The 22,863-nt window shown below is 51.6% G+C and overlaps 1 protein-coding gene across 4 annotated transcripts in view; it reads left to right on the top strand.

The window, feature by feature from the left end:
* The window catches only part of CORO2B (coronin 2B), a 44,960-nt gene that overhangs the window by 8,319 nt on the left and 13,778 nt on the right, over positions 1-22,863 (top strand). For 2 of the 4 annotated variants that reach the window (XM_014283391.3, XM_027811396.2), the window contains one exon: positions 14,351-14,551. In XM_014283391.3, coding sequence (XP_014138866.2) covers positions 14,351-14,551 — 201 coding nt within the window. Of the gene's footprint in view, positions 1-5,215; positions 5,283-14,347; positions 14,552-22,863 lie in introns of all 4 variants that reach the window. The other 2 variants (XM_027811395.2, XM_027811394.2) reach the window with 2 other exon arrangements.

The following is a 22,863-nucleotide window of genomic DNA, read 5'->3' as shown; positions in this document are numbered from 1 at the left end:
TATTTAGGAGATAGTGTTTGTTTTTCTTCTTCTTTTTTTTTTCTTTTTCTTTTCTTCTTTTCTTTTGGAAAACTTTTGCCCCCAACTGGGATAAACTTCCAAAAAACCCTCGCAGTTTTGTAAGCTGTCCAGGAGCGAATGGCTCCATGCAGGAGCAGCTGGGATGGGAAAGGAGCTGCTGGAGCCTGGGCTGCGGGATGCTGCCCTACACCCTGAGGAGCATCCCGGGGTGCTTGTTTCAGGAGAACATTTTGGGGATTTTGGGTAGAAAACAACAGTGAGAGTGAGGTGTCTGAGCTGCTCACCCATGCGCTATCTCCCTGCCTTGGAAAAGTCCCATTTGCCAGGATAAAGAAGTTTCTGTGGTTGACATCCTGTACAAAAATGGGGCTTTGTAAGGTTTTCTTTCAGGCTATTACAAAAGTAGAAGTGTTAGTGCTCCCAGCAGCCCTTTTTGCCCCAATATTTTTACCCTCACCCACCCCATAGCATCTTCCCAAGCCATTTCTTACCCGTGGGGTCCAGCAACCACCCCTCTCCCTGCTGTCCCCCAGCCCTTTACTGCCTGTGTGTATGGCTTTCCACCTCTTTACAATTGAAAAGCAGGTGAGTTTAGGAGGGGTTGGATTTATGGCCTCCTCCCACTGGAGGCTTTCTCTTGTTATCCAGGCAGCCCCACTTATTCTGCTTAAAACTGCTGGATCCTGGCTGGAAAAAAACTGTTGTAACCAAGTCTCCAGTAACAAGACTCAGTCTTCTTGATGACCTGTGATGTGACGTGAAATAACACTCATGGATGAGTGTCTGGCTTGGTTACCCACTCATCTCAACACATGAAAAGAGACTTTTTTCCCCTCTCTGAGTTTCCTAAAAACTTCTCAAGTTGAGAAAAAGTATGCAATATTTCTGCCCTCAAGGAAACATTATTCCAAGCTGGAGGAGGGTAAAATCCTGTGGTCAGTGACCCAGGGCAGCTCCGGGGGCCAGAAATACTTTGTGCTTCATCAGGATGTTTCCGCCAGCTTCACAGGGTGGGAAGTAGTTGGGAAACAGAGTGGGAGGAAAATTGTGCTTGTTTACAGAATTTATTGATGAGCGTGAGATTTGTGTTTCTTCTCAGCACATGGGTCCAGGAGAGGTTTGGTTTGCCTCCCCCAGAAGGTTTCCTGGGGAGAAAATGGTCCAAAATGGGGCCCCCACTAGTCCCGCAAATGCTGGTGCCAGGGATGCTTTTTGCATTGTTCCTGGGCGGTCCGGGATGTCTGTGGGACCATGTGAAGTGCCCTGGGAGGGCAGGAAGCAGCACTGTGGTCAAGGAGGGATGGGGACTCATGGTGACAGCCTAGTCCCATGGCCAGGAGACATCTGGCCTCGCTTGGTGCTTTTTTCCCAGCGACTTGGGAAGAGGAGAGGCTCTTCCCAGGCAGTCAGGGGTCTGTAGAAAGAAGACATCATTGAAAAGTTGAACTCCAGGGAAATCCCAGTCACTTCCTTCCAGGCTGGAAAAAACTCAGCTGGCAGATATCGCTTCAGAAATGTTTGACTGTCTTTTGTTTAGAACGCGTTATTGGGATTAATCCTTAATATTGGTAAAATCAATCTACCGCTCTTTACAAGTTGGATAACCATGGAGCTCTCTTCGCTTTTTCTCCTTGTCTGTGCACTAAGGACCAGTGGCTTTCCCACAGTGAACTGTGCCTGCCAAAAATCCTGTCTCAGGGCCCCCCTGGTCACTGTTAGGGAGCTGGGATGCACCCCCTGCCCCAACGGGTGCAGAAGGAGAGATCTGCCCTGGCTCTTGGCAGCTCAGCTCCAGTTGGGGAGACTGAGTCAGAGCAGTGCTGGGGGGGTCGCTGCCCTTGGCTGTGTGACTGCCTGCCTGGCGTCCCCAGTCTGTCTGCCTGGACATTGCCCCAGTGCTAATACCATCACAGCATCACACGTGTAATCACAGCATCGTTCCTGGGCGCAGAGTGCTGCTCATCCTATTGGTGCTGGCTGCTGCAGAGCACCCACCGAGGTGCTGGAGGGCCAGCACAGGGCAAAGCTGATGCTGGATTTGCAGCGCAACCTTGAAAATTGGCTTTTGGAGCATCCCAATGTGCTGCTGTCCCTGGCCCCTTTCTCTGGGCTGCTCTGGCAGGGCTCTGGGCTGGGGGCATGTGGGGCAGAGTGAGCCCAGGGGATGCCCAGGCTCCTGCCTGCTCACCTTGGTGTGTGACCTCCTCACGGGGGGACATCACCCCATGGAGCTTCACAGCAGCCCTGATGCTGCTCCCTTGGTGACATCTGGGCATGGGGCAACTCCAATGCATCCCTTGAGCGCAGCCACTGCTCCTGCAGCACTTGTATCTTGCTGTTGTGTCAGCAGGGTCCGACCTGCTCCTCTGCCGTCCCAGACATGGGGAGAGGTTTGATGTGTGGATGCATTGGTGGGGGGCACCTTTCTGGGGCGCAGCACAAGCGGATGGGGCCGGCCCACCTGGGAAGGAGGCAGCCAGGCCACGTCAGCGCTGGTGCTCCTGCACTGCAAGGCAATTGAATCCATCATCTCACCATTTGCTACAGCAAACAGGCAAATGCCAACCCCCGTGGGTAAGGACACAGTGAATTCAGCATCAAACCCCAGATCTGTGGTTTTGTAGTGCAACCTTAACCCAATGTGCGCTCTGGGGGCTCTGCTGGGCCCATGCTGCGGATGACCCTCGTGCCAGCGTACAGCTCTCCGATGGGCTGGCAGCATCCCCTGCCATGGAATAGCCTGTGAAACGGGCTGCTGCTACTAGCAGGGGGCTGTGAGACCTGAGCTACACCCCCAGCCACCTCTGCTTTCCCCTCTGCCATGCAGTCTGCAAGCTCGTCCTCACCGCTGCCATCCAGCTGTGCCGAGTGAAGCCCAGCAGGACAGAGAGGGTGGAAACATGACAGCCTGTTTTGTGGGAACATACCCTTTCCTGAGGCCCCACTCAGTGCATTTATTCCGGTGTTTATTAGAGCCCAAAGGTGTTTCCTGTGGTGGGTGCAGATCTAGAGCCATTCGCTCAGCTTCCCTCTGCTGCTCCAGCTGTTTGTGCCATCAGGCAGATGCACAAATAAGGAGAAAACAAGATTTGCTGCTTACTGTAGGGTTTGGGTCTCCAAAGTGTTGTCAAGAGCAGGATGAAGGGCTCTCCCCTGCTCTGTGGACTGTGGGGTTGATGGGGGGAGGGGCATGAGGTCTCTTGTCAGCAGTACAAATGTGCACGCAACATGGGACAGATGCTTCAGCACCCTGTCCTGTCAGGAGATGCTGAAAATGGAGCTGGTGGGGTGAGATGGGAGCAGGATGACCCTCTCCCTGCATGGCTGATTCTCCTCTCTTCCCGAGAGAGGAGGGGGCCAATGGCACCTCATCCTGCTGCGGGCACATAGCGAGGGATGCTGCCTTGTGCAGCATCAGCTGGCAGGGACGAGGACCAGCGTGCCCGTGGCTCTGTAGGCTGCTGAGCTCTGCCCACATTAGGTCAATAAAGCAAAAATTATGTAATTGTTTATCAGCCCTCAGCTTTTTGTGGGGGTTAAACCTGTATCAGAACCAGGAAAAAAAGTTTCTTCCCACAGAGGAGACTCTTTTCTCTGTTCTTGAACATTTATAACTAGTTTGTGTTATGTATCGTAACTTTTTTACTGGGGGGTTGAAACATGATTGGAAAAACTTTATTTGAAAGAAAAAGCATCTCCAGGTTGCGGATGGCATTTGGGACTGTGCTTCTGGCAGTGGAGCATTGCCAGGTGGTATTTCTGCCTGTGGGCAGCCATGGAGGGGCTTGCATGGGTCTGTGTGAGACCCCAGGGCAGGGACACGGCTGGGCTGGTGCTGGGGGGAAGCAGAGCTGTGACCAGCCCCAGCCCAGCCCAGCAGCCACCGCGCGCTCACTTCAGCGGGAGATGGATGAGGTCCCGTGGCACCACTGATGTTATCTTGGAGTCATGACTACTGAGCCATCCAAACCATAATAGCTGCATGGAGGCTTAATGGGGAGATTTATTCTTCGTTATTGTCATAGTTGTCTGTAATGGGATGTACGGTTTTGCCTGTCTCATAAATACCCATAATCTGCTTTTTAGTGGTCAGTATGCAATCCTGAACCGGCCTCGTACAACTATTAAGTCCCTTCTTCCCTTCCAGCCCCTGTAACTTTCCCGGGCTGGCAGGACTGGGTTTGGGGGCTCTGATTGTCATCGCTGCTGTGCTGCTGCATGTTGTCAGCCCAGTATGAGTGTGCAGGGTTCCGGCCAGTGTCCCCGAGACCTGGGGCTGCTCCTCAGGGGGACACGTCAACAAGCTGTGTCCATCAGCCTGTACTGGATTTCATGCCAACTGCCTTTTTTTCAAAGGGCAAGCAAAGGCTTCTTGCAGAGAAGCACAAATTCTAAAATTGAAGCCTTTGAAAGTGCTCTATTTTAAAAGTTTGCTCCCCAGCAGCGTGTAAAACAGCTTTTCCCTGTGGCTCAGCGCAACCCCCCATTTCTGGTGCTTGCAAAAGCCAGTTGCGCTGAAAATATACAGCAAAAAAGCGTCCCCCTTTCTGTTTCCCCAAGGAAGGGGCTGCCCTCGCCTGTTGCAGCCACCGCAGCCCTGCTGCCTTCTCAGGCTGTCCCCATGCGGGGTTTGGGGCCAGATCCTGCCCTGGCTGTGGCAGGTGAGGTGCCCATGCCGGTGCTCTGCAGGCTCTGGGCGAGCATCTGACTTGCCTGCAAACTTTACCTGGGTGTATGAATAGATGTTTCTTTACATGCCACTGCTGATCCCAGGGTTTCTGGACAGGCTGAACAGCACGTGAACTGGGTATGAGTCAGGTAATGTGCCGTGTACATAAATGCTTCCATTTGCTAATGGTCTCAGGAGCAAAAACTAGTTCTGGTGGAATTGTTTTGTTCTCTAGAAGAAAGTAGGTGGCAATGCATCATTATAATGGGGCTGGCAGTCGCCAGGGAGGAGGAGACGGGGGTCGGTGTGATGGCTGCTGCCTGTGGCTCGGGGGGCTCAGCCCCGTGCCCTGCTGCTGGCAGTGCTCTGGTTTGTGCAAAACCCCCCCAGGAGCAGCCCCGTGGGGGTCGGATCCTGCCATGCATTGCCCAGTGCTGCGGCGCGGAGAAGCAGGAAGGGTTTGTGTGTTTTATCTCAGCCTCCTGGGTGGTGAATTGAATGTTTTTGCTTTCCCTCTCTGCACAGAGCTCTTGTCGAGTCAATGAGAGACCTCCACAAGTCTAGCGTGCTGGGAAGCAAGCACAGCAGCCTGGTGAGTGTCCCGCGCAGGGCATTTTAATAAGGCTGGGACAGAGAGATGCATAGAAACAGCAGCTGAGCCCAAGCGAGCCAAGAGCCCAACTGGCTGGCTGTGCTCTGAAGGTCCCTTGGCACAAAAGAGAAACCACTTAATTTACACCGGAGACTTGGCGTTTCTTAGCCCGTTTGCTTTTGAGTCAAGCTCGGGCTGCAAACTGGCTCAGGTGCCCCGGCCGAAGCACCAATCCTGCAGCAATGCTGAACCTGGACTTTCAGGCACGTTTGGTGGCTGAATTACGCCTGCACACTGCGAACATGTGTTGCTCTCTGTGGTGGAATTGTTATTAAAATGAAGAACGGGATGTGCCTAAATGTTAAATCTTACCGAGCCTCGTTAGCATGAAAGCCATTAATGTGAACAAAAGCTGTTTTCAAGGTTGAATTGAGAAGCATCAGAGCATTAGAGTGCTGGGGAGATTAAAATCAGCATTTGTTTGGCTCTAATCTAATGTGCATGGAACAATAAGCATTTGATGACTAATTTTGGCAATCCTGGGTATCTTATAAAAATATAGCTGTTTAATTTCAAGCTTTTCTTTAGGGAGTGGATTCCAGCAGCATAAATCGTACATACATGCTTTGCTAACGCACCGGGCATGCACTGAGCAGATCCCATCCTCCGCATCCAGAGGAGCCTGGGCAGGACACATCTCGGGGTGATGGTCCTGCTGCAGCCTGAGCAGCTCTGCCAGCTCCAGCTTGTGCATTTTCCCTTCCGAGTGGAAAAAATACTGGTTTGCTCAAGCAAAGCGAGCGGGGATGGGGTTGGGGCGAGGAGGTGGCTTTGCAGGGGCTCCCCCACCGCATAGTGATCGCAGGGGCAGTGTTTTGTGTTTGCCAGCATTGATTTAGGCTGTGAGCGCAGCCCTGCTCATCCCAGGGCTTCCCAGGCACGGGTGTCCTGCCTCTGGCTGTTGCAGGACCTGGGGTCCCCCTCAAGTCCATGGCTGATATGTACCACGTCCTTTGGGAAGAGGTTTAATCCCCCCTTGGCCACGAGGCTGCTAAATCCCCCAGTGCTGATGCTCACAGGGTGTGGAGGGGCATCAGGACCAGAGCAAGGTTGTACCCACCTTGCAGGGACTTTAGGGGCGACGGCTCTGTCCCGGAATGCACATGGCAGCATGCTCAGGAGTCTGGCATGGCAGCGAAGCTGGTGGTGGCTTTTTCCTCTAAAATAAGCCCCTGGTGAGCTATTTTGATATTTTCTTCCCTGCTGTCTGCAGGAGGGAGCTGTGAGGAGTGTGCTTCGGTGAGGATGGGGAGGGGGGTATCAGGCAGCCCTGCACTTCCTACAGATGAAGCCATCTCCTTGGTTAAGACGTGCCGAAAAGCAGCTCCGTTTTTTGCCCAGTAACACTTTGTTGCTTTAATGGCTGATTGATACTTGAAATGTCAAACTTGAGCACCGCTGACCTTTCTGACAGAAAATAACTCCTGCCCAGTGGCTCGCAGGGATGTGCAGGCTGCAGGTCAGCTCGGGAGCGAAGGAAAATCACCCCACACAGGGCGGGCACAGGGGCAATGAGGGGGTGGGTTTCAGTTGTATTTGGTTTTCTTGATACAAAAGTGTACGTTGAATTTAACTGGAAAGCCCCGGGTAGGGAATGCTCACCAGAACCTCTGCCTGCGCCTGGAGGAGGCAAGACAAAAAGGAATAATGTGATTTTGGAAAGGCACTGTCTCCTGGACTGCCACAAAACCCCTCCTGAAAGCCCCAGATTTTCTAAGCAAAAAAATGAGTGTTGGATTTCCTTTTCCCAACACACTTTTTCATGCAAATATCTTTTTTTTTCTTGCTAGCCAACCATAACCCTGCGACTTAACCACGGGCAGAACAATAAGTCAGAGAGTGGTGATGAAAGAGCACTGGTTTCCCATTAAAAAGTTCTCTAAGGCCATGGGAGATGCTACGTGTCATCGCGGTAACCCCAAGAGCTGCTCTAAGTGCCACAGCCCCCTTGTCACCCTGCCAGCACGCTGCTGGGGGGCACAGGACGAAGGAGAAAGGCCTCCCACCGCACTGGGGCTGGGGGGGGTATTGCTAACCCCCCGAATGACTGCTTCATACAGCTGAAAAAAGCAATCAGATTCTCTGAAAGCTTTCACGACTGAGGCAGATTTAACAGCGCTATATGTAGGATATATAAGATATATAGATTTTTTTAGGGATTACAGTCCACTGTGCTGTGTGACTGCCTATTGCAGCGTTCGGGGCTCTTTGCGCAAGCTCTCCCTCCCGGCTGCTGTTGCCAAGACTCCCGATGCTTGAAAAGATGCATTTAAAAATAAACACATTGAGACAAGAGCTGTGTCCTGCTGCTGCTGGTAGGCAAATGCTGGAGCTGCCAGCAGATCAGAAAAGCCTCCAAAGAGGGGCTGGGTTTTTGCTTCTTGGTTCCTTTTCTTTTTTCCAGGCAAATAGCAGCGCTGTTCCCAGGGGGTGTGGGCAGAGCTGGGCCCCGTGGATTTTGTGTGTGCTGACGGGACATGTGGGTCAGATCCGCCTGCCCCACGGCATCTGCTCTGCCTGGCTGATGGGGTATGTGGGGTGGGTACCAGTCCTCCATCCTTGAGAGAAACCTGCAAAAAAAAAAGTTGCTTTTTTTTTTTTTATTAAAGCCATTACTCATGAAGCTGTTCTCTGCTGTAAAACTGAACGGAAGCCTGAAACACCCACTTAAAAGCTTATTTCCCCACCCTGCAAGAAGCAGGAGCTTGCAGGCTGCCCAGGATGGGGCAGCTCTGATCCCTCAGCAGCCAGAGGGTTGCTTTGCTCCTTGTCCCGGGGAGCTCCCTGCGCCGCTCGGGTGGATGCCTCCATATCTTGCTCATGTGATACATGATGCAATATTGCATCTTCAGCCCAGTGATATGTGATGCAATATTGCAGCTCTTGTGGGGGAAAAAGAGGGGTGTCAGCTCTCTGCAACTGCCATGCATGGGCCAGCCTGCGCTCTCAGCAAGGAAAACTTGCTCATCCCTTCCCTGGTACGGGCTGCAGCTGCTCCTCAGCATCGTCACCTTAATCCAACCCCACTACGTATGGGAAGTCTCCTGCTAACCAACCTGCATTTCATGCTCCTGCCCATCTTCTTCCCATACCTGCTTTTGCAGTGGAGCAGGATCAGAGTAAGACATTAATGCAGCTCTGCAAAGGTGCCAAGGAGGGCAGCAGGCTTCACCTGGAGCTGCAAACCAGTCTCCTTGGCTGTAGTATTGTGCCTGGGGGCTTTCCCCATCTCCATGTCTGTGTGTTTTCCTCTGATTTTGAGGAACAGCACAAAACCCAACGCAATGACAGGCACAAGCAATCCAGCAGTCCTCTGCATTTCTCCTTCAATACTCCTTAAAAATATTTTTGCTAACCGAGGGATGCCCCCCCCAAGGCTGGGTGCCTGGCTCGATGCGGGTGCCCGGCGGTGGCAGATATCATTGCTCTGATTATGAAACCTCAATGAGACGCTTTGTTCTTTTGTTTGGAGATGAGGAGCGGGATGGCAGCGCTGCCGGCCCCCCCTCCCCAGGGCTGCTGGGGGAGCAGGGGAAGGAGAGGAAGGGGATGAGATGCTCTGCACTGGCCTGCATCCCTGCTCAGGGCTTCCCAGCACGCCTGTTTTCTGTGCTCACTGTTGTTGCCAAAGAGATTTCCACCTTCCAGCTCAGGATTTTGGGACACACTCTTCCCCTCAAGCACTTAAAAAAGTAAAAAAATTGCAATGAGCCTAAAAACACTGGAGCAGAGCAGAGAATTTTTCTGCTTTTTTCATGAGGTTAATGCTGATGCTGAATGTCGTGATTGGGGATGTGATTTATTTTATTGCCGCACTTCAAAGTGCTTTATAGGAGTCTCGTTTTTCATGTAAGTTCTGCTCGACCCAAAACAAGGGAGGAGTTTTGTAATGAAAGGAAAAACCAGAGTCCAAGAATAATGCAGAACTGGAATGAACCTTGGAAATGGTGGCACATTAGTCTGATTCTGGAGATGGATGGAAATGACTCCAATAAATCAATAATATTTTTTAATGCCTCTCAGCCATTGGGAGTGAGGTGATGGAAAAATAAAAATGCCCGTTACCATCAGCAGAACATAGAGAATTACTCAAAAAGTGAGTTTTATAAAAATTATATGTTGTAGGATTGTAAATGCTCTGGATAATAACTTCCAGAATTGCTGGATGTGGCACATGGCGCAGTGATAGGAGCTGGTCTGTCGCTGCTGGGAGTTGGATCTGAGCTGGGGCCGACCAGGGATATCTGTGGCTTCATGCAAGTGCACCAGGGCAGGCGGTTTGTAGGAGCTAAAATTAGCAGGATATTTTCATCTTCCAGCATCTTCTGCCTTCCCAGAGAGCAGCCAGCAGCAGCGTGCCTGTCGGCTGCGGGGTGGTGGTTGGGGTCTCACAAGCATCCCTGAATTCGCCCCGAGTTTCTTCTTTGCATTTTTCTCTTCTAGAGCAGAGAGGAGGGTGTTCATAGGTGGGGAATAATTTGTGATGAAAATGATAGGTTCTGAACAAACACAATTTTGCAAAATGTAAGTTGAGTAATTTGTAAGTGAGGCAAAAAAAAAAAGGCAAAGAGGTTTGGGAAAAAAATCTGAGGAGTTTGAAATGCTGTTCATTTCCACAGTTGCTGAAATGCAGATGGAGAAGGGTTTAAACTCAAGGTGAAGACAGCAAATGCAACATTTCTCTTTAAGTTTTGGGAAGGCCCCATCCCCTGGGTCACGTCGATGCCAGCACAGCCGGGTCCGGTCGCAGCCACCTCTCCCCACATCCTGTGGGACATGAGATGCTCCGGTCTCCGCATGTGAACCCCCATGCGAAGCCCCCGGCCGCTGTCCCCGTCCCCCTGGCAGGAAGCGTGGGGCACAGAGGCCAGCGTGGGACTGTGGCCGGGTCGCTTTTTCCAGCCTTTCCTCTCCTGCTTTGTCTTGCCCGAGTCGAGCTCCTCTGGGGAAGGGGCTGTTTTCCTCCCTGACTGGGAAATGTCACACCACCTGCAAAATACTCGGTGCCGGAGGGGAATGCTGAGCTGCATCCCGCCGGTGTCCAAAGCATCCCCCACATTCCCCCTCCTCTCCATCCCCTCCTTGTCTTCAAAAGCCTTCGTGGGCTCGGCCAGGAAATAGGATGTTTGTCCAGCGCTGAGCTCCAGCGTGTCCCCTCTGAGCCCGGAAACCCAGGGGAGCGAAGGAGCACACGGAGGGAAAATAAATAAGTAAATAACAAAACTATTTCCCATTTGAAACTATACCTCTACCGTGGATTGCAGAGGCTGCGGGATACAAGATTTTCATCCTCCTGGCTAGAAATTCGACTTGTTTTCAACAATTTTCCATCATAAAGTGATGTTCCTTGTGAAATCATGTATTTTGCTGGGAAGACTTCCCACATGCAACCCATCGGCCGCCGTCTTTGCAGCATGAGGGCGGTGTATCACCCTTTGCACATTGGTTTTTCATTGACTTTCTTCTTCCCGGCATCCCTTGGGTCACTTGGTGGCCTCGTGCTCTTGTCCCCATCCTTTGGGAGCAGCCGGGTGCTGGGGATATCTTTCCAGATCAGGGCTGTGGTGTCCCCGGCAGTGCAGCCACAGGCTCAGTGCTTGCGGCCACCATGGGCTACCAGCAGAAACCAAAGGGCTCCTGCTCCTTCCCCCATCCCCTGGGTGCTTCAAAGTGCCATGAGAGAGGTTTAAGCATATATAGTAGGGAAAAATAAGTGGAGGAATAAAGAATAAATTAAAATGGGAAAATAAAGCTAGCATCTGCTTGGAAACTTGAAGTTTTCAGCAAGCCAGAACTGAAACATCACTCACAAGAACACCTAGATGGGATAATGCAATGGGAAACTGGTGATTTTGGGGGGGGCAGAGTATCTTTCTAGGTTTTTACTTGTAGGCAATGCCTCCTGCAACCCAGTGGGCTCTGTGGGGAAAGGGGTTTGGGCTGAGCGTGGCAGCCCAGGGTCGGCAGCACCTCCATGTGCCAAACCTGGAGGTGTAAACAGTGCCGCAGAGCGAGGAGCTGCTTTCCCTGGGATGCTTTCCAGCCGGAGAACACAACCTCTGCCAAAGCCATCCACTGAAGGACCAGACACAGATGATGTGGTGAAAGCGGACTTTTCCTGCACGCCCACCTCTTGAGCACCTTGCTCCAGCAACAGGACAAAACGCCGGCAGGAGCAACCTGCTTCAGAGCCTGACAAAGGGGCAAAAGATGCTGAGCTTTTTATTTTTCAACCCCAAATCCCCCATCAGCTCCTTTTCCACGCTCCTCCCGCACTGCAGCACCCTCTCCACCCAAAGGCTGATGCTCCCTGCAGCTGGTGGGGCTGGGACCCCTGTGAGCCCCCCAAGGCTCTCCCACATGGCGCAGGAGCTATTTCTGGCATGGGAAAGCCTCCGCCAGCTGCAAGACCCAGAAATCTGCAGGGAAGGGCTCAGCCGGGAGCCGGCGGCTGCACAACGCCGGCTCTGGGCAGCCTGAGCCTCTTGCCAGGGATTTTGCCGGCGTTTCCGGCCGTCTGCATCCCCGGGGCCGCAGGGCGACATGACGCTGTTTGCAGGAAATACTGACTGAGGCTGAAGGAAAGAAACTCTGGATTTCTCCAGTGAAACAGGCACTTGGGCTTATTGCTTCCGCCCAGTGTGGCGGGGGCTGCGTGGAGACTTGCCCGTTTTTTGGAGAAAAAATAAAATAGGGAGAGCTGGAAAAAAAAAAAAGAGGGATGCAAAAGTGCTGAGGTCCTGGAAGCAGCATCGCCCTGGGAGCTGGGGACCACAGTGAGTAGGGAGCATCCATAGGACACACGTGAGGACCCGCGTGAAGGGTAAAAACACATTTCCAGGCTGCTTGGAGGTCATCTGTGCTGGCGCTTCATTTGGCAGCGACTTGTTAAGTTGAATTTCTGGATGCACAAAATATTGGCAGCCCCTTTTCGGCTAACCCCACGTGGCAGGAGGGGTTTCTGCAGGGGGGGTGGGGGGGTTTTTTCCTGTGTGGGGATATGCTACAAGGCATCTGAAAAGTTTGAGTGGGGGAAGGATTGAGCAAATGTCCCTTTTGGTAGAGTTTGGGGCTTTTTTTGCAATAGGTCCAGAGCAGAGGGGCACAGCCAGTAGAAAGTAGAGCAAAGTCCTGGGATCACAGAGCAAATCTAGAGCTTAAAAATATCAAAATAATTTTTTGTGCTTTTTGAATATTATAAAAAAATTAATTTCAATATGAAAACTCATCTGTTCAGACAAAGGAAAATGTAAGACTTAGTGAAAAACTTGAAAGCCACTCCTTAAGCTGTGGTCAGGGTGTTTTTCCTTGCCCTGCCTGGCTCCGACCGCTTGGGTAGGTTTGGCAAAGATTCACAGCGCTTTGTTGGACGTGAGTCTGCATTTCTTCAGAGCAGAAACCTTTCCAGCCAAAAAAAATCTCTCTGCCTTTGTTTTGGGTTAAATCCTTAAGGATCTGTGTCCTTTTTCCTTGCAGCCTGGGGATTGCCAATAGCATTGCATGGCAAACGTGCAGCCGTGGTGCTGCCGTGCATCCCCAGAAGGATGCTGCCAGCGTGTGCTGCTGGTGAGATGGGAATACCGCTGGGATTGTGGGTGTGGTGGGTGGATATGGGGCCAAGGGGAGGCAGTGGGGTCCGTACCCTCGCACAGGTTTCCTGCAGGCAGGCTGTCGAATGCTGTGAAGAATATCAGCACAGCAGAGCTCTGCTGGTGTGAGGTCCATGCAACATGTCCCATGATGTCAGCCCTATAATGCACAGTGTGGGCTTTACCCGCTACTGCTCCTCACTGTCTTCTGCCCCACATCCGTGAGTTAAGCCGACGAGCTTGTTCATACGAGCTAGAAGTGGGAACACTACTGTTTCCAGTCTTAAAGCGTTCCCTTTTCCTATTCAGGAGCCACTGCTCAAACATGCCGTGCTCCCAAACGCATGCCCGTGGCGTTGAGTTCGGGGGCAAGCAGGGACTCGGATTTATTTAGGATTAGAGCAGCCACTGGCGCATTTCTCTGGTGTTACCCCTCGCCGAGAGATGCTCTCAGCAGGTGACCCAGCGTTTAAGGACATGCTTACACGCTCTTGTCAATAGATGCTGGTTATGAAGACGTGAGCGGCTGTGAGTCCTCAGGCGTGTGATTACCGGGTGTGTGGATAGAGCTGAGGGCTTGTGTTGCTTTAAGGTGGCTTAAACGCTTATGCTCTTCCACACACTCAGAGTGCCTTAAATCTTTATAGATTTTATCATGAACACCTGCGCTACCATAAAGATTGTTCAAAAGATGACTGAAATGAAGAAGGCAGTCTCTCTTTCTCACTTAAAAAAAGCAAAGTAGTGAGGACAAGCGAAAGCACGCTCATTTCTGTGCATGCAGCTGCAGCACTTGGACTTGCTCTGGGAAAGCAGGGTGAGCTAGTGAGTCCTTAGGATTCCTGGTCCATCCAGATCAGCTGGTGGGTCCTTGGGAGCATCATCAGCAGAAGTGACTGCAGCTGGCCTGCAGCAAGTGCTTCTGCGGTGTTACGGGTTAGCCCACGCAGGGAGACCTCTGCAAAATAAGCTGAGACAGCTGAACGCAACGTGTACCAGCTCTCTGATGCTCACTCCCTGCCTAAGTGCTCTTATTCTGCCCTGATGCATGCTTTCATGTGGTCCAAACTAATCCATTTCCAAGCCATCGCATTAAAAGCCTTAATTCATTTGTCATATGCACATGAAGGAGTAGTGCTGTGTGTTCTAGATAAGCAGTTCATGCTGAAAAGGAGATCAGCTTAAATTTTGCAACAGTAGAGAGCCTTTTAATGCCTTTTGTGAGTAGTACCTTGCACCAGGGAGACATCTTACATTTTTTCAAGGGTGTTTTATTTGCAGGTCTGGGCCGCCTTGATACTGCCATGCCTCGTCAGGCAAAAGCCCTATTGCAGCACAGGTTGGAAACTGGAAAGCAACTGGGAAACAGACCAGGCGGGGTATTTTCGGGAGGCTAAGACCTCTGTGTTTGCCCAGCAGATGTCATGGCGCCCGCAGTACCGCAGCTCCAAGTTTCGGAACGTCTATGGGAAGGTGGCGAGCCGGGAGCACTGCTTCGACGGCATCCCCATCACCAAGAACGTCCACGACAACCACTTCTGCGCCGTCAATGCCCGCTTCCTCGCCATCGTGACAGAGAGTGCCGGTGGGGGGTCCTTCCTCGTCATCCCCCTCGAGCAGGTAAGAGGTTTGGCCCCGGCAGAGGTGACTCTGATCCAGAGCTGGTCCCTAAGTATGGGTGTGTGGATGCTCGCTCCATCCGGGAATCCCCTCCTGCAACAGGATGTGTTGAAGACTGCTGTCCTTTACTGGGGTTTCCTTGTGCAGGAAAGGGAAGATTTACAGCTGCCTTAGTGAATTGGGTGTTTTCTTTAGGAAGAAAATGAAACATTTGTTAAAAGCGTTTTTGGCATCTCTCAGTGAGCACATGCTGGCAGGGTGGGCACTGGGCACATCTCCACCCTGGCCCTTCGCAGTGGCAGACGCCACTTGGGTTTGTGACCCTGGTATTTGACCGACACAGCTTTCAGAAAGCAAAGGAGTCCCCATGGGGCCCATTGTCCTGCCAAGCAGGTAGCAGGTCCTCGCCATTTATTTGAGCTTGTCCATATCATCTCAGCCCTCAGATGTGATGCCCTGGACAGCCTGAGAGGGAGAGCACAGCTGTGCACCCAGTTTTCCTGTTGCAAAACCCCAGGGCTTTTGCTTTGTGCACTGCAGCAGATGCCACCTCACACCAGATTTATTTTTAAGACTCCATCACCGAGCCGTAGCCCCTTACAAGCAGCCGATGCTCAGGAGCCATGTGCTGTGCAGAGGGCTCTGGGCTTCGCTTTGCGGCTCTACCCATCTAAAGCACTTTGCAGGGGAGGAGCGCACACACCTCTGCACTATTAATCCTGTTTGCAGCACATACCCCTTGTCCCCACCGTGCTGTGCTTTTGCTGCCCCAGCTAAGACTTGCCCCAGCGCTTTGCATGAGTACCCATGTGAATCAGCACATCTCTTGCTCATGCAATTTTAAACTCCCGTAAATTCAGCTGATGCTTCAGAAGTCGCCCCATGGGACCGTGCTTGGTGTGCAGCGGTGGCTCCTGGCTGGGCACTCATCCCCACAGCAGATGCAGAGCTGCCTCTCTTGCAGGAAAAGCCAGACGGCAGTGACCTTGAACATGAAATAAATATTACCTTTGCTTTGCTCCTGAAATTTCAGCGCAGGGCACCACTGCGGGGTACCACGGTTGCACTGATGCTGTTGCTCTCCAGTTGGTGCTCCAGCCTGTGGACTGGCAGCTCTGAGTTGGTACCCTCATCCCATCACCGGGCACCCTGCCCTCGTGCCATGGCTCTTGGGCTGCAGGAGGGGACACAAATGCTCCCAGTCACTCATTCTCAGAAGGATTTTTGACATCGGATAAGCTGCCATTGCTCCCCTTAAGGATGCACCTACTCCATGTAACTTGAAGACACGCCACCTGCACGGGGAGAAGGTGTTGTCTCTCAGGCTCCTGGACAGCAAAACTGCAGCACCAAACCCACTGGGAGGGGAAGGTGACAGAGCCGGCCACAGTGGGATGGAGATGAGCTCCCTTCCGAGCCCCTCTGCACCCCATCTCCCCATGCCCTGGCATTCCTCTTAGACACTTTCCCCATGAAACATTCCCATCTCTTCTGAATTTCTCTTTAATTTCTGGAGTAGAATCGGCTACAGATGGAAGAAATTATAATCAGCGTTTTAATTGCAGCGCACAGCTTGACTCTTATTAATATTCGAAAAAACAGGAGCTTTGTCTGAGCACTTGGAGCGCTCCAGACTCCATCTCTGCCTCCCTCCCTGTGCCACCAAGCCGGAGCTGGGAGGATGCCTATCCACACACCACTTGCTTGTGATCCTAAATCCTGAGCTAACAACCTGGTATTGCCAGAAAATTACCCTTTTTTTCCTGGCAAACGTAGCCTAGTCCCAGTGGGATAAAAGCAGAAGGAGCGCAATGCCATTTGCAACCTGTTTTGGAGGGATCGTCAGCTCCGTGCAGAAATCCTGTCAATATTGCACCCAATAAATCCCAGCCGGAGTAGACCTCGGCACTCCATGTCAAGTGGTTGCACACGCCTTTGTACAATATAATAATTTCATTTTTTTTTTAATAGGGACTGATTAGCTCATTAAGAGTAAACTAATTTTCTTTGGAAATCAGCAGCCCTCTAATTAATTGGCATCCATATTTAGCAGAACATAATTAAGGTAACCTAGATACTGCAGATCTACTCAGGATTTGATTTGCTGCCATCCTTTTTTTTTTTCCTTCCCCATTTCTGCCCTCTGTTCTGCTCAGAAATGTTCACCAGAAACCCCTCTGCTTTATGCTTCAAGTGACAATGCATTTGCATACATTGGGCCATATGTTCCTCTGCCTGCACATCAGAAATGCTGGTTCCTCACTTATTTATGTAACGAACTAGGGGATGTGTAACCACTTCTGCAAGGCTGTGTGGGTTAGAGGGATGGAGCACGGCTGCATTTTGTTCCCCCATCCTCCCTGAGCCTGTCCCCCCACCCTGTGCTGCAGCAGGATCCCAAATTCTGGAGCCTTGGCCACTGGGAACCAGCCTCTCCCCAGCACCGCAAAGGTTTTGTGCTATAAATATTCCCAAAGAGTGGGCGAAGGAGAGCTTGCACGCTGATGCCTGGGCTGAGGCTCAAGGAGTTGATGATTTGCTCCCCAAACCTTAGCAATAGAAGGATTCGGTCCAGGCTTCAGCTGAAGGGGAGAGGAGACCACAACAAAAACCTCTGTGTATTTTGAGTCAGCAATAATCGGTTGGACTCCGTCATCACAAACAAAACCTAGTCCTGCTCAGATGGCATAATTCTGCAGGAAAGCAGCTCAGGGAAGCGATATCCCTGTTTGTAGTCCAGCATGGACCACACTTCTGCTCCATCCACTCTGGACATGCTCCTGGCACCAACTGTCCCTCACGAGCCATCCCTCATACTCCTCACCTCGTGAAGGGATGCGTGGGTGGAGAGGGGCTGAGCAAGAAGAACCTGTGCAGTTACAGGAAAGCCAGGATTTGGGCTCCATTTTTAAAAAATCTGTGCAAAAATCCCAGAAACATCAGGAATGGTGTGGCTACATTTTTTTTCAGCAGAAAATGCGCTTAACTGGGGAGACTGAGATGGGACATTTTAGAGCCCAGACAGCAGTGCTTTCCCCAGCGCTGCACATCCCTCAGTGCCAACACTGAAGCCCAGCATTGCCACCAACGTCATCAAGTCACCTACAGAGAAGCCTTCACATCTTCTAGGCTTTCAAATGCTCCTGGCTTTTATTGGTAGCAATGAAGCATTTCTGCTCCTCTGAAAGGAAAGCCACAGCTCTCACATCTACATGCAACCCCAGAGCTAGGATGAGGCCAAGCAGCCCCAGGAGCACCCACCCTACCCCTCCTAGGGGCTTTTCATCCCTAAGCTGTTGTGTTCAGCTTCAATCTGTTTAATTTCCAAAATGCTTTAGCCTTATGCAAAGGCATGGGATGCCTTAGAGTGCACTAAGGGCCAGGGAAGGAACAAAATACATATAGTACTTTTTGAAGATGCTGTACCTGCAGCCCTAAAGCCAGAGAGCTGTTCTCCTCCCAGTCCTATGGCTGGAACAACTTTTAGCAACAGTTATTAAATTAAAAAAAAACAAGCAAACAAAAAAACCAACAAAAAAACAGCCAACCTGGTGTATTCACGCAGCAGCTCACCTACTGCAACCAGCACCAAGGAAGCCCAGAGAGCCCCAGGGCTTTAAGCACCCCCAGAACTTTTCTGACCCTGGGCTGGCTAAAATAGCTGGGGAAAAAAAAGCTCCAGCAGCATGTGGATCTATCTCAGCTGTGCCTGATTTAATTAGCTTCATTTAAACCGGGCTGGGGCTAAGGAGGGCTGTTGGGAGCAGCTCTAGGAGGGGAGGAGGTTGTAATGCAGCTTGCTGGGGTCTCTTAGGGCAGTGTTTGCAGGGGATGGGTGGCTGGCATTGCTTTTGCTGCAACAGGAGGAGCTTTGTTTGTAGAGGGGATGAAGACAGCTCCTTTTCCCCACCAGACAGGGTTATCTGCCTGCGTGCCTGGAGGAAGCAGCAAGCAGGAAGGGGGAGTCTCTGTTTACATGCAGGAGGCTGAAGTCCAAAATTGCGTGTGCCAGTGCTGCCTGTTGTAGCAGTGGCTGCCTGTGTGTGAGTTGCTGTGCCCGTGGCATGGGGCTGAGTGTGGGGCAGCCCCCTCCCCCTGCTGCAGGTAGGGCTGCTATGCTGCTGGCAGTGGGTGGTTGTGCCAGTGGTGTGTGCCCTGGCATGCAGAGGTGTGAACAGGGGGGTCCTGGGGGGCTGGAGGGGGAGCCAGTCCCTCTCTGTCCCTGTGGGACACTGGTGCCCATCACTGCTGCTGTGGGGGTCTGTATAAGCCTCTCTGGAGCAGGGACAACCCAGGGAGGTGACAGACCCATTGCTAATCCCTTTGGAGGCCCCAAAGCTCTGCAGCAGCCCTGGGGAGACAAGGACAGGGACAGCAGTTGGGCAAAGCCTGTGCTTGCCTGTATTGCTTGTCCTTTCGTTACCCAGCACAAAGGGGTACAACAGGGGAGCAGCCCCTGCTTCACAAGGAGCAGTGCCACTGCCCCTTGGCTGCTGGGTTGGTGGCTGTAACCTGCTGCCAGCTGTGTGCCGGGGTGGCAGCTGGCGAGCGGGAGGAGTGGGCTGCGTGCCCTGGGCAGCCTGCCCTGGCTCTGGCATGGCTTGTCTTGGCTCAGGGTCCTGGTGGCATCTGCTCTGCCTGTGTGCTCATGGTACCACCCAAGAGACCCCCATGCATGCCCCCCCCTGCCGTGGGGACACCTACTTGCCAAAGGCAGGCAGAGAATGGGCCAGCTCATCACATAGCTGCTTTCCTCGCTTCTCAGAGCTGCTGTGCTTCAAAGTACCTGGAGGTTTTCTGCAGGCAAAAATACAGAATTTGCTCTAGTTCTCTGTACATGAACCAATTTTCATGTCCTTAGAGCTTTGCTACCTTTAAACTCAGGACACAGGAGACTCCCTTGGTCTGTGCTACTTTTTTTGTTTTCTGTGAATTTTTCTCTGATTCTTAGTCTGCAGGAGACATTTGCTTTGACCTAGAGTTGGCCAGGAGAAAAAAAAAAAACCCAACAAAACAGATGACCTGAGACTTACAAAAAAGCTGACACTTCAGTGTTACAGCTCCACATTGGAACACCATCTGATGTCCTTGCACTTATCAAGGAGATAATGTGAGAGCAGCTGCGGGAAGCCCAGACCTGGGCCCTGGCTGGTTTTAAGCACCTGGATCAGTCAAAAAGTGTTGGTGTAAGATTTTTGTGCTGCCCTGAGAGTTGGTGATGGGTCAGAGGAGGAAACAAGGTTTGAAAATGTGGGTCCTTGGGCTTGGGAGGGGAAAATGTGGATTTTGCCCCACTTAATGCTGCTGCATTTGCAGCAAAACCTGGGGAAGCAGGAGCTCAGCTTTGCCTGGGCCAGCACAGTGCAGCCCTGCCTGCAATTGCCTGCCCCCTCTGCCGGTTAAAATAGAGAGAAACCCTGTCCTCGCTGGGGAAAAGTGGCTTTTTGTTACCAATAAACATGGATTTATTTTTCCATGGATTTATTATTCCATAATCCAATTTAACAGGGACATTATACAGGCTTTTGTCTTTTTAATTAACAAGCCTGAGCCTGGCTACTGCTTTTATGGTGCAGAAAAGTACTTCTGCAGCAAGGCTTCAGGGTTATAATCTGTGCAAATTGTTTGTCAAAAGCTGCTGTGCGCCTTGCTTTGTGGGGTTTAGGGCTATAGGGCTCCGTGGGTCCAGTGTGGTTGGAGAAGCTCATCTGACAGTTACCCCAACAGCCCACAACAGTATTTCTATTTGATTTAACACCATTTCTGTCCGCACAGTAGGAGTAACTGATATTTAAACCTTCATCCTGGCAACAATGGCGTGAAGCAATGCTGATTTCTTTTCCCGCTTTATGACTTGCGTGGTTTAGTTGTACGACAAAAAGAGTAAGTCTATAAATTGTACTTTCTTATGGCAAGTGACCTGATAAATCTGTGACAGTTCATTCCAAAGCACCCCTGACCATGGGGTTTGCCAGGGACAGCGATAGCATCATCACTCCGGGGGGAAACTGAGGCAAGGGGACTGGTGATGCTCGCTCAGGGAGCGTGTCACGGGGGCTGAGGCAGAGGTGCCTTCCAACTGCACCGCTGGTGGAGCAGCTTCTGCTGGGGCTGGGATGGCTGGGAGTGCTTGCTGGGCAGAGACGGTCACTAAAACCTGCTTGGATTGCAGCCTTCCCCGCTTTCCTCCTCTCCCCACTCACGGCGAGGCTGGCTGGGGAAGGTGCCTGTAGACCCGAGGGTGCGGGAGATGCACAGGCAATAAAATTTAAGGTCTAAGCAGAAATCCTGCCCGGTTCGGTGCACCCCTGCCTGTTTGCACTGCTTGTTTAAGAACACAAACACTGTTTTAGCAGGGGCTGGGGGAGCACATCTCCATCTCCCTCCCCTTGCTGAATATCCCAGGTGTTACAGGCTGGGAAAAGGGGCGGCAGCTCTCACTTGGGGCATTATTTTCTTGGAGGTGCACATGTAGCTAAACAGCTTCTTCACTCAAGAGTGCCAGAACAGGAGCTGAGCTTTTAGAATTTGTTTACTGGAAAGTTGGCTCTTGGTTTAGTGTTTTACTTACAGCTGCCATTCACAAGAGCAGTCGGGAAGCTTGGCAGTGTGTTCACCACAACCTGGTTACTCTCTGCAGGACCCAGAAGCACATTCAGACATTTCCAGTGCCTGGAGTTAGTGTTTTGATGAACAGTTTTGTTGATGGCATGCATGGAGTTCTTCAGTGGTTTGGTTTTTTCTTTTTTTCTTGTCTTTTTTTTTTTTTTTTTTTAAATGGTTTTATATTACTGAGAATCCCTGGACCAGCTTCCAGCCAGGTGACTTGTGGGCCCCATCCCTCCCAGGGTGTGATCCTGCTGGGAACATGTGTGGTTGTCCAATCTCCTCAGCCTTGGCTGGCTCTGGCCAAACTGGGGCTGTGCAATCGCGCCCATCTGGTGGTTTGCATCTGCTGGAGGCTGGATGAGCAGCCTGGCAGAAGGGAGGCTGCTGGGGGAGAGCGGAAAAGCTGGAGAAAGGCTTGAGGTATCTGTTTTTATATTTATTCAGTTGTTGGAGAGAAACATCCCCAGTAGCAGCATCGTTCCACCTGCACGTGGGAATTTCCTTGGGGAATTTTTTTGTGCAGCTGCACAAACTACTAGGGCAGCAAGTGCTGTCTCCTGGTGCAACACCTCTGCTGGCCAGTAACCCGTCCCCTTGCGTTCAGGCTCTCACCACTCTTTGCTGGAATAGCTCGTGTTGCAGATGTGATGCCCAGATGTGCCGAAGCCCTCCTCTTGCCCTCCCCCTTCCCACGGGCTCTCAGCTCAGGCTGGTCCCTGTTACCGTGTGGGGAGATGTGCAGCCGGCAGCGCATTGTGGCAGTGGGTTTTCTGGGTCCCCCAAGGGTTTGTCCAATTTCTCTCTCACTTGTGCTGGTTCTGTTACCGGGTTCCTGGTGAAGATGGGTTAACCTGCAGCGATCTTCCCTCGTACCCAAATCAGCCAGGGATCTACTCCAGGTCAGCAAGATCTGTCTAATTTCCTCCTCTTTGGCTCTCAAGTAGGAGAGACCTTCTTTAAAAAGACAGCAGTAACTGTATTTACTCTTAATCTCAGCCACTAGAGACTCGTGTGTACTCAAGGATTTCCTGGGAAACCCTGTAAATCCCCTACGGCTCAGGCAGCGCTTCCCTGATCCCCCTCTAAGAGCTAATAAGGGGTTAGGGAGCATCTGGGGGAAGCTGCTGGGCGGGAAGGGTGGCCTGGCTGGTCCCCAGGGGCTGCTGGTGGGTTTCCCCCGCCTCCAGGAGGTTTCTCACCCATGGACAGGTGCTGGAACTGCTGGTGTCGATGCCAGATGGATGCTGCAATTGTTTATGTAAAGTTTTCTGTGTGTTTGAGGGTAGAGTTGAAGGTTTTCGCCACACTTGCAGAGCCTCGTAGGAAACATGAGGATTTGGAAACATTCTGGGCTTGTAATTCCAGGGAACCTGGTGAAAAGCAAGTTTTATGAAATATATTCAACAGATTTATCTGAGTGTCCTGCTGGTTGGTTGTAAATCAAATGTGGAGTCCTGCCATCACCAGCCTGAAGCCTGTGGTGCTTAGAGGGTTGGAAGTGATAATGCTGCCCATCACTTGAGTCTGGTGATGCCAAGGGGTTCACTGAGATGGGCTCCATCAAAATGGCTCGTGAGCTCACAGCACTCACAGCAATGCTTTGGTTGCTTAAAAGTGGTGCTTCTAAGAGTAAAGAGGCTTTGCTCCTCCCGGCAATGGTGTTCCCCTTCCTGGGGCAGTCCAACCTCTGTGGACCGTGCATC

This window comes from Falco cherrug, chromosome 7 (assembly GCF_023634085.1).
Source record: "Falco cherrug isolate bFalChe1 chromosome 7, bFalChe1.pri, whole genome shotgun sequence".
Lineage (NCBI taxonomy): Eukaryota > Metazoa > Chordata > Aves > Falconiformes > Falconidae > Falco > Falco cherrug.
Note: the sequence above shows the minus strand (reverse complement) of the source record. Positions and strands in the feature narration are given on the sequence as shown.